Source organism: Pelmatolapia mariae, linkage group LG1, assembly GCF_036321145.2.
Source record: "Pelmatolapia mariae isolate MD_Pm_ZW linkage group LG1, Pm_UMD_F_2, whole genome shotgun sequence".
In the NCBI taxonomy this organism is placed as follows: domain Eukaryota; kingdom Metazoa; phylum Chordata; class Actinopteri; order Cichliformes; family Cichlidae; genus Pelmatolapia; species Pelmatolapia mariae.
In genome coordinates, this window is record NC_086227.1 from 27,468,038 (window position 1) to 27,480,328 (window position 12,291).

General features: G+C 38.8%; 1 protein-coding gene across 6 annotated transcripts in view; it reads right to left on the reverse strand.

The window, feature by feature from the left end:
• Nucleotides 1-2,107: 2,107 nt before the first annotated feature.
• esrrga (estrogen-related receptor gamma a) overlaps nt 2,108-12,291 on the reverse strand; it is a 114,223-nt gene continuing 104,039 nt past the window's right edge. For all 6 annotated transcript variants that reach the window (XM_063477635.1, XM_063477616.1, XM_063477597.1 and 3 more), the window contains exons 8-9: nt 12,035-12,197; nt 2,108-7,764 (exon numbers count right to left, since the gene is read on the reverse strand). In XM_063477635.1, the coding sequence (XP_063333705.1) occupies nt 7,520-7,764; nt 12,035-12,197 (408 nt within the window). In that variant the 3' untranslated portion in view covers nt 2,108-7,519. The remainder of the gene's footprint in view (nt 7,765-12,034; nt 12,198-12,291) is intronic.

Sequence of the window (12,291 nt, forward strand, 5' to 3'; positions counted from 1 at the left end):
AAAACTCCCCCACAAAAAAACGTAAAATTCTTTGTCTATTTTACCCTTAATGGGACAGTAGACCTGGAGACCTTCACTCAGTCTGTCCTTTTCTACATGAAGTGCTGTGTAGACAATGTGACAGTGACTGAAACCATCCTAACTGAAAACCTTGGATGACGAGTGAAGTATAGGCTCTGATCAAAATTCACAACTCAGCCTTCAGGCTGAGGGACAGGTCTCTGTACAGCACTGCCAGAGCGAACCTGAGGAGGGAATCAAACAGGCCAAGAAGGCCTACAGGAGGAGGATAGAGGGCTTCCTCACAGACAACAACTTTCCCTGACTCATGCCACCGTTCCCACCTGTCTGAAAGTCTCCACTATCATTCCCATCCCCCAAAAGACTGTTATAGGCAGCCTCAGACCTATAGCCCTCACATCTGTAGCTATGAAGTGTTTCAAGCAGATTGTGTGTCAACACATCAGAGACTGTCTATTCCCCTCCCTTGACCCCCACCAGTTTGCTTACAGAGCAATTCAGTCCTGGGAAGATGCCATCAACATCACCCTTCACAGAGTGGTGAGCCATCTGGAAGAACAGGAAGAGCTACATGAGGATGGTGTTGGTTGACTAGACGAAGAGCATCATGTAAGACACTCGTACATGTGTAAGAAGACACTTCTTACGAGTTCTTATGCATCTCTGCTGATCTTACCTGGCCCCGCAACACAAATGCACTGGTAAAGAAGGCCCAACACCCACTGCGCTTCCTCCGTGTCCTGAGGAAGAACCTGGACTGGAAGCTGCTGCTGGCCTTCTACCATTCCTTAGTGGATAACACGCTCTCCTTCTGCCTGGTGTTTGGTACACAGGGGCCACTACTGAGAACAGGAAGGCTGCACAGAGGGTATTTAACACCACCCAAAAAATCACTGGATGCCCTCTGCCACCCCTGGAGGCCATCACCAGATCCTCCTGTCTCAGAAAAACCAGGGCCATCACAGGTGACACCTTGCACCCCGCCCACTACCTGTTTGACCCGCTGCCCTCTGGTCGGCACCTCAGGTCAATCAGGTCCCACAACTCCAGACTCACAAACAGCTTCTTTCCCTGGGCCATTTGGACTGTTAACAAACACTATCTCCCCACACTCACCAGTCTCAGCCATGGTGTGAGTAACCCTCATCACTCAGGCCACTAACATACAGACTCTATACTCAGACCAAGTCCTTTACACTACTTCAAAGCACTTTGTTCTCCAATGTGTGCCTTTTTCTTGTTTTGTATATATTCCAATTGATTGTATATATTTCTCCTTCTATTCTATTCTATTCTATTCTATTCTATTCTATTCTATTCTATTCTATAAACAAGGCTATAAACTTATGATTGAGACCTTACATTTAAAGTGTTTTTACTGAGAAAATAAACGAAGTGAGAAGTGGGGGATTTCTTTAATTTATTTTTAGGCATCCAGACTTCTTTTTGTAACCAGAGGATCCTGATTTACCTCCAGAACAGATTTCATTTTTAATGATATAGATTCAACAAGGTGCTGGAAAAATTCCTCAGAGACTTTAGTCCTTATTGACATGACAGCAGACAGAACACACAGTTGCTGCAGATTTGTCGGCTGCAACACCACCAAAATGTTAGTGACACTGTGTGAATTGTAGCCTCAGTTTACTGTTCTTAGTTGCATCTAGTGTGGTCTTCTGCTGCTGTAGTTTATCTACTTCAAGGCTGACTGTTCAGAGATGCTCTTTTGCATACCTTGGTCACGAGTTATGAGGAGTTATTTGAGTTACTGTTGCCTCCATATCAGCTTGAAGCCCAGGGAGCTGCAGTTGACTGGATATTTTTTGGACTATTTTCTATAAACCCTAGAAAGGATTGTGTAGTAAAATCTCAATAAATATGCAGTTTCTGAAATACTCATATACCTGTCTGCTGCCCACCACCATGCCATGTAGAAATTCACTTAAATCAATCTTTCTTCCCTTATTCTGATGCTCGGCTGTCTACATGCTTAAATGCACATGTTGCTGTGTGTATAAAACAATCAAGGAACAGACACAAGATTAAGAATCAGGAATCAGACACAAGACAGATGTCAAAACTGGAAGCCTGGTTTTTAATTGATATTGCTCTACTGTAATAATCCTGAAAGGCATAGTCTGGAGTAACACATGTAATGTTTTAACCCATAGTAGTTTAAGTTACAGAATCATAGGTCTCTCTTTTTGCATTGAACAATATATACAATGTGAAATAAATACATTTACACGAATGGACATTATTGTTTGAGCACACTTGTATGATACACATCACAAAAATATACAGGTAATTGTTTGTCTTTTTTTTTTCTCATTTACTGATGTGAAGCACATCTAAAACCTACTGACATGTTTTTAAATAACACTACAGGGACGTCTTTCATCAACTCTTCTTCACCACTCAAGGGTCTTTTTGTTCTTCCCTTTCATCCAAATGTTCCCAAACTTTCTCCCTTTCCTAAATATATTCTTCATGTTTGCAAATTCAGGCTGCAGGGTAAGCTGCAGCACGGGTGGCATTTGCACCTGGGGACTAAATACAACTAAATGACCATACACTGCAGAGTTGTAGATAAACACTGTTTGGCCTTAGCAATTTTCAGGGGCAGCCATGGAAAGTGGACAAACCTGCTTTGTTACTGTGGCTCAATAAGTCATCATTCTGTTCAAGCTAATCTACTGTTTACGTGGTCTGTTTACGTGGTCGCAACTAATTGATCCATATTAGAGCAATAACTTGATGCCCAAAGTGAAAACAGCTCAAATGTTTTGTACCAGTGGCTCTGCAAAAACCCAACTGCTCCTTCCTTCTCCTTGCCTTTCCTTTTTAACACTAATGACAGAATCATTCTAATAGATTATTTAGTATTTGGATCTATGACCCAACAGAAACATGTGCAACACTTGCCTCATAATTGTACAGTCTTCAAAATATTGCTTTTTAACAAGAAGAAAAAATACAATTAAATCATATTGTGGCTATGAGCAGCAGATTACATCAAAACCTCTGGACAAAATACATAGTTTCCCTTCCAAATTATTTTCCTGGTCAAATTTAGCATTTGTCATCTGAAATGACAGCAGTGAGCAAAATAAAATGGCAAACGTGGCTACTAACCAGATTCAGCTTTGCATTAATCACTTGACATCTTTCTTAGTGAATCGTTTCAGCAGTACACACAATTTTTGGGCAACTGACAAATAAATAAACAGCAACAGAAAATAAGAGTAAGAAAAAGAGCACCTTTCTCCCATTTGTTGTATGTGGAATAATGTACAGTCGGTGGTAATGAATACCATCCTTTTTTCCAGGGGGACACTTTTCTATGTTACAATCAAAATACATATGTTGTTATGCAATTCGAAGCTTAACCATAAAAATATTGCGTATTCCTACTTGTGAAACCTTTTTTTCTGTATAATCATGTTTTAAAAAATGTGTTAAAACCTTTGTTGAACACTAGAATATTTGAAATCATGGTGTTTGCATCACAGCGTATGGATCCAGAAATTTATTTTAGCAGGTAGGGTAATCACATGTTATTTAAAGTTGGGGAAAATTTGAGTTTCAGTATGAATTTTGCAAAACCTGGTGCCCCACAATGCAATGAATATATGGTATAGAGCAGCAGCGAGTGCTAATTAAACATGTTTCTTAAAACATGTCTTTCCCATCAAGCCACACAGGTTTTTCACTGTCTATTGTAAAGCAAGATATTTTCCAGGAAACAGGGACGAAAAAAAAATTGGTTTAGTATTTTCTCTTTTTGCCTGAAAACAGCAAAGATAATGACTTCGCTGAGCTGTATGGAAGGCAGTTATGTACAGCGAGTTTATCAAAAAAGAGTCACCTACAGTTCTGAATTACTCAAATGTCCTTTTCATTTCAGCTTTATTTAACCTAAAGATATACAATATACTGTTCAATCTACAGGAAAGTTACACAAATGATCCCTTTTTAAATACTTGTTAAGGTGTTTCTTCATTTAGATACTAAATATTTAATTATTTATTTATAGTTTGGTAAAGATGGATACTGTAATTTGATCCTGGTGGTCTAGTTAAATTTCTAGCAGAAGAGCCTTATATACGATTCGGTTCACTGTGAGAGAATCCGGTGCCCAGACCCCCGGCGGACTGATCCGACAGACAGACAGACAACATGGCCTCTACTCTACTCTGTGTTGTCTAAAGAAGAAGCACACAGCACAAGAACGGGAATCACCACAAGAAAAAGTACACAGCAACGCCTTAGAGGACTCAACAGAGGAGAAAAAAGTTCAAACATAAAAAAAAGACTTAAAAGAAAAAGAGATGAACCAAAGAGAGATTTTTTCCTTGATAGAAAAAACAGCAAACATGAAACACACAGGTTGAACTACTTTTTTTTCTTTTTTTTTTTCATTTTGTGTCCAATAAAATGTCTTATGTTAGAATTATAATCTGTATAATTTACAATATACAATGTTTAAGAAGGCTGAGAAAATACCCCTTACTAATAATACTGATGGTTGATACTGAGCGTGTGATGTTAGAGATCAACTACTTTTAAACTGCAGCATTCCTCAGCTGTGACAAGTTGCCATTTTATATTAGATTACGCTGTCATGTAAAATACACATTTTGGCATCCTTACTTGGCTTTAGAAAGTGCATAAATATATATATATATATATATTTTAAAAAAAATCCATCAACTTTTTACCTGTTAAAGCTGTGATAACTCAACCACACTGTATGCAATTTTACTTTAACCATAAAATCAGTGTCTCTTTGTAAGACAGCTGCCTGTCAGCTCAGCGTTTCCATTTTTTGTCTAAAATTCAGAAAGTGTCAGAATTTTTAACAAGCAACATTACCTATTTTTTTTTTTTTTTTTTACAAATGACAAGTTGACAAATCAATGTTAAATTATATAAATTACTGTTGTATTCAGCTGAGGTAATTAGCGTCCCATGATCAATTTATACAGAAGCTGATTTAAATTACGTAATACAGCAATTGTTGTACGTAGGCTAAAAGCTTTAATAATTTCAACTCCTCAAAAAAAAATCAAGTGTTTCAGGAAATGGGGTAGTGAGGTAACAGGACATTTTGATTTTGCTAGCACCATTTTACCCCTCAGCAAAGATTTAAATTTAGTCAAGGTACTCTCATGGTCCCCACACTCAGTCACATGTCCAAAAGAATTGCACCTCAAGCCACAAATGAGAGACAATTGTGTACTATCTAAGTGTTTTTTTCACTACAAGAATTGTCCTGGTTCAATCAGATCAAATGTCAATGCAAAAAGAGCCTGGTCACATGAAAGTTGCAGACTTCAGAAGGTGATAATTGCAAACTGGATGCTGGATCTTTTTGTTTTTAGTTGCTTGTATTACTTCTCCCAGTTGCAACCTTTACACAGCTTTTAAGTGAATAGATTCCTGGGTTGTACTTTTCTTCTTAACGGTCATGAAAGGAAATGCCCAGTGACTGTTATCTAATAGCTTATGGCAAGTTACACAGAGAGAAGGAGAAGCTACACATTCTCCTCCAAATCCTCATCCCCCTTTCTCCCGAATTTAAGACTGGCATGTAATGTTAATATTGCAGACTTAGTCCATATACACAAACCCCTCCTTGAAAACCACTATTGCTCAGAGTTTCTAAGATAAACGCTGATTTGTTAATACATTATTACTTGTTATATTTATATATATATATATGATAATTGCTGAAAGTGGTCAAGCTGATAGAAAAAAGGAAAGACATATTGATTGATTCAGTTTTAAGAAGACAATATTAATAACAAAAACAAAGCCATGTTATATGTCATATACAGGATGACAATTATTTACAACCCTAATATTGGTATCATCGCTAAGATTATTTTCAAGGTAGAAATTAAGAAAAAAGATCGAGGAGTTTTAAAGCAACAATACGTATTCTTCAGTCAGTTTTGTCAGCACACCTTTCCTTCTGGTTTGAATTGCGCCGAGTGACTGCGGCTCCCCCTACACTCCCTGAATGAGTCACAAGAATATCTCTGTACTGACGCAGGAGATGAGCTGGAAGTCGTGAACACAACGGGACGAGGAGGGTAAAACAGAGGTGAGACTTTGGAGTTTTTGGAGTGTGGCTAATGAGCTTGGGTTGGACTACTAATGGCACGTTGATAGACTTAAATCCCTACTGACTGGTATGTGAAGAGCTGCAAATCAGGGCCACAAAACTGCTAAAAATTGTTCAAATACACGTCTGAACACAAGAGGTGTTTTTCATCGATTATACACTATACACAGAATGTGAACTCAGCCCACATTTGTTTGTTAGCCATGTATCTTTGACAATTTTATGAAGTTTCAATCAAATTTTATTCTGTTGTTAGCAACTAAGAAGTCATAATTATACTTTTAAACTTTGCGAATTAATCACACCTCATGTGGTTAGAATATATGAAACAATTTTTAGCTTTGCCAAGTGAACAAACATTGATATTATGGCAAGACAGGTTTGAGAGGCCAGGATGACCAGTCGTCAGCAAATACAGCAAACAGTAAAGTTGTACTTGAAGCGGGGGAGTCATGGGAAACCAGGAAATTGAATTTAGGGAGAACCAGAAAGAGTTTAAAGCAGTTGTTTCCAATGCTTTTCCGTAAAACCTTAAGCGCTGCTGGTTTTCATAATACCCAGAAAACAATTTAATAATTACAGGAAGAGAGAACCAGCAGTACTCTTGAGGCCCAGGACTGAAAACCACTGGCAGATCAAAACAGAAATGGTTTTGGGTTATGACAGTAAAGTTTGCTGGCATCCTCTGAATGGATGATTCCATTCTTTGGCAGGGCAAATCTCCTCTTCTTTTCTTTCTGTCCATTGATTCAAATTTCATTGTACATGTACTTCAACAATAAATGTCATTAACACTTCCTAAGTGTTCATTTTTTGTCCACTCGTCTTCTTCTTGAACGCTAAAAAACTCTGAGGGAAACAGGAGGGGGAAAGGAGACACGAGTGCAGTCTTACAGTCTCTCAGAGCTAAAATGAAGACTGTTCAGTGTCTTTTAAACGTGTCCTCATTTAAGCGTTTGTCATTAATAACATCCTAATTGTTATTAAATGCATAAGTGTTTGTCATCGTCAGTGTTTGGAGTCACTGCGGGAACTGTTAAGTTACTCTTAGCAAATATCGTCTTCCATTGATAAATGGGAGTTACACAGTCTGTCACCGTCTTCCTCCAAAAAAGATCATCAAGTCAACACCCTTTTGTCAAAGACGTGGTGTTTCAAGTTCAGGTAAGAGGTCTGGATAGCGTCTATTTATAGGGAGATGTGTCAGCAGACAAACTTCATATTTCTGTGTGTGTGTGAGTGTGTGTGTGCATGTATCTGTGAGAGTGGGCGTAAAAGAGCAAGAGGTCATTCAAAGTTGATGTTCAGAGTTCGAGTTGAAGCCCAGGTGGATCAGACTCTAGCTGTCCTTCCATCTAGTCCCTGTCCTCAGACCTTGGCTTCCAGCAGCTCCAAAAAGAGTTTGTGCATTGGGACTTTGCCATCCTGCTTGATGCTGTAGAAGTGTTGCACAGCCTTGGTGGAGGTCTGGCGGAGCAAGGGGAGGGTCATGAGCAGCTTGCCTGCCCGACGGGGATCCTCCTGGTGCTGGGAAGCCTCGTAGTCCTGCAGGGCCTCGTGAAGCACATCCTGGAGCTTCTGTACTGCATCCACATCTTCAATATGCATGGAGTCTGGAGAAAGAGGACAGACAATGTATAACTAAAATTTTGAAGGATTTTGTATAATAATATCCACATCTACTGAACTGTATTTCAACCAGAGTGGGAAATGTGACATACTGATTTGTTGCTGTTGATAAAAAAGAAATGTTGCATGAAAAAGTGGACTTTTTAAAGTAAGTCAAGCCTGCTAATGTGCAGCAGATCCTGCAAAACTCAACAACTCTCTGAGATGTTTTCAGCAGTGTAGATTTGTATCTGTGCCACCATTGTCTGCTGTGAGTCAGGGGAGAGAAGTGCTAAAGATTAAACTAAACATCTACGCAGAAACAAAGTGAAAATATTCCTGAGAATCACAGGTGCAGGCTGAAAATACTATCAATATAAATTCTATCGACTCGTGATTTCCATGCCTACTGTAAAAAGTGCAGAAATACTTTGTGCATTTAGCAAAAACCTCATTTAGTGGCATTAAAGGAACAGTTACAAATGTAGCCCTATTCCTTAGCACTCTTAAACACACAAAGATTTAAAAAACAATTCAAAAACAGGGTTTATATAGAGAGAGCCTGCTTTATTCCCTCCCTTCAAAGTGCAGATCTGTGGGAGTGATGAATGGCCAGACAAAGAGACAAGTGGGTGGAGAAAAAAACAGACAGACTTGTAGAATGATCAAGACATGAAGGAACACATGAGAGTCTGTGTGTGTCTGTGTGTGTAGGGGGTGATATGGTGGTGCTGGAGGGAGTTGAAGGAGTATGTGGTTGCACACATCTGTAATCTCTCTTTGAGCTGGCATGTAAGGTGTGTTTTAGCAGTGGCAGTAAAGCCCGATGATGTCCCTCAATAATAATGCTCCATATTGCCCCTAAGGGAGGCAAGGTCTTAATGTGAGCTGGCCTTTAGCTCCCAACCTCCGATCAATGTCTACGATCAATGGCTACATGCATGTTAAATAATAATCACAAGACAACTATTGATAGCTCACTCCCCCACTCACCTACCAACAACACCACCCCCACACACACCTACAAAACATTTGATTTGCTTAGACATATGATTGGGTGTGTAAAGACACACACAGACATTGCAGGTGTGGACAGAAAGGATGACACAATCTGATGCCTGCTCTCCATGTAAACTCTGTCAGCTGCGTGGAGTTCTACATTAACACAGTATGATCTTTTGTTATGACATAGGTCCACTGTGTGCTATACACTTCAGATTTTTATATGTTTACTTTTTTACATCTGTAAAGTCAGTTATACAAGTGGTTAAACTACATGCATAGACTCCAAAGCAGAAGCATTTTAGCTGTTTGGAGGTCTCGTGTTGTGTATGTGCTTTTGTTGCCTGCCATTGGTGGAAGCTTTTAGTGAAGGATATTGCAGTTCAACCAAATACTTCCCACTGGGTACTTGTTAAACACAATAGCTTTCCCAGGCACACATGCTCACATCATCCACGTGCACAGATGGGAATTGGAACAAGTATGAAATATATAAATTATATTGTTCAGAGAAATAAAATCAAAATAAAATGTGCCTGCAAAGCCACATACACACAGATGTGCACACAATTGGACTAGCACAATCAAATACACTGAGCTGGATCTATCAAGTATAATGCATGCATCAGTATGCAGGACCAGACTGGTCAGTGGGTTGGATTCTGTGAGGATCAATAGAAAATTCAGCTTCTATTGGTCCTCAGATATTCTACTTGTGGTCCACTGGTCTGAATCTTTTAGAAACTTTTCTCTGTGATGATATTTTCCTTAGTGGTTAACGGTATTGATGAGGCAGGGGAACGAAGTTTAAGGTTAAGTTGATATTTCTTTTTGTATATACAGAATATGACCATATATTTAACTTTTACTTATACAGTACCACTTTGTAAATATAGGCTTATTCCATAAAGTCACATTCATACAGAAGTTTTTCACTCCGTATGACATTAGTATTGAATGCTAATGTCATACAGAATGGAGGAGAACCCCCCCCCCCCAACCTTTTCTTCTTTTTTCTTGAATTTGTAATGGCTGTGTAGTGAATAGGCAGAAGCTAAACTGCAGTTTAATGAGTTTCACGTTGTTTTTGATTAGCATTGTGTGTTTAGTATTTAAGCTGGTAGACATGGCTTCTGCCTGTGCTGTGACCCGCAGTAAACTCACAAGTAAAACAGCAGACGTTAATGAGCACAAGTACATAAGGCTGTTAAAACGTACATGTTAACATGGAACTCACAATTCACAGTTGCACATAAATGAATCACACACACACACACACACAATCACATACCCCCACACGTGCCTCCTGTTTCCCATGGCTAGTTTAGCTTTCTTTACATGTGGGGCACGTTTGCTAACATTTCTTAAGGCTTGGCTTCATTAATGCACAATTAGCATCCTGTGAATTAATTAGTGTCAGTGCCCTTCAAAATGCTAATGCTAGCATTCTGTTGTCTTGAAGAGCATTTCGAGAGTCTGGGCAATGATACAAAGTTCTTATTTGGCTGTCAGCTATTTCAATTTCAATTAGTTAAAAGAATGACGATTTCAAATGTGAATTTTCTTAAGAGCAATGTCTGCTTTTGACAGAGTTTACTAACCTGACATTTCCATCATAATGAAGAGCATGCTGTAGCTGGCCGTTTACATGGCCAGGAAATTCATGTCATGCCAGTGTCGAAATGGAACATTAAGAAAACAAAAAGGCAATTACAAAAAGAAACCAAAGGTATGCGTTGATAAAATCCTATGCAAACAATGAGCCTTTACATATAGAGGAGCAGTTCAAAATATTATAGCTGAATATAAAGCTCCGCGATTTTGGCTCACTGGTGCACGCAAGCCTATACCTCTGTATCTTTTTAATTTACCATACGTTTTTTTTTCTTGGTCTTAAGTGTTCATTCTAATCAATTCATTCTGCAATTTGTGTTTTTCTTAGGTCAGAAAAAGGTTTAGAAAAATAAAAAAAACACAGAAATGACTACTTTATGTTTTAAATTTCAAACAGCAACAACTGAATTATTGTTTGTCTAATCTGCTGAGGAAAAATACAAAAAAGCTAAATTGAGTTTCTCTTTCTTTTGTTCCGCTATATAAAATGAAAAAGATGTTTTCTTGGACTTTGACGGTATTTTGTGATATATAATAGATGGGAGCATTAAATTAATATGGAAAATAAAGAATATCGCTGAATGAGCCATTGTGACTATTGTCAGCACCATTTCCTTTTGTAAAACAATGAAATATGAAATATTGTTACTATTAGATTTTCCTGTCCATGTACTGGATGTTTGCCAAATAATAATGATTCTTAACTCTGTTGTCCAGCTGGAATAACCAATAAATTTCCTTAACTTTCAGTAAGCAGTATTCATAGAATAACTGAAACACATACATGGATGGACACAAATGCACACACACAAGCAGCGGCAAGAGATTGATTGTCACACAAAGCCCACAGGAACAACATGTCAATATTTTCTGCATGTGCATGAGCAGTATCTAAGTATGTGTGTAAGCAAACATTTTTCAAATGCACACACAAATGTTTCACTGAGTGTTAATAGCCAGATGTATGTTTTTTGAAAGTTTAGGAACATTTATGGATGTAAATATGTGTATGCGTGCCTTTATAGTGGCACAACCAGAACAAAAGGCCCCTCCCTCCTTATTCAAAGCTCTCCCGTTGCATTCTCCCATTTAAACACATTGTATTGACAGCTCCCCCCTTGTAATTAAAGAGTACTGAAGAGCTGGCCAGCTTCCAAGACAAAGTTCAAAAGACGGGTCATGGGAGGAAGAAGGCGTGTGTGTGTGCGAGAGAGTGCGTGTGTGTGCGCGTGTGTCAGTCAGCTGTCGATGCAGCTGGACACATCAGAGAGGGGGCCTTATCGACAGATTTTGGGTTCTAATGATTTCACCTTATTTAACAGGCATCTGAAGAGACGACTATGCTAATTGCAAAAAGGATTGGCACTTTGTGTTGTGGTGAGGTTCAACTTAAAAACACGTTTTTATTTTTGCACTGAGCATGTGTTTTTCTATGTATGCATACAGTATTTGACACACTTTTGACTAGTAGAGTATGTGTTAACATGGTTGTGTCACAGTTGTGTGTTTGTTTGAATGCAGAATACTGAAATCGGTCCTCTGATAGTTCAGCTCAAATGAGCCCCATGGGATTGGGAATCCTAGGATTAACTCTTCCACCTGTAAAACACAGATGTGGAGACAGACAAAAATATCAGCCGAGAGTGAACAAATTCCAACCTGAGTTAGCCAAAGCAATGGCCTTGAGAGTGACAAATTCCTCCTTCTCTAGTTTCATAGTTTTATATTTCTTGACCAGCTGAAGGATGGCATTGTTCAGGTCCAGAAGTCCAGCTAATTTCGACTGGTCCTCGTCCATTATGTAGTCCTCAGCATACACCAACTACAAAGAGACAAAACAGAAGAACTGGATTTAGTGGCATGTTCTTGAATGTCCACTTGAGAATGACTCCAAAAATAAGTCAGTCCCTTTGGAT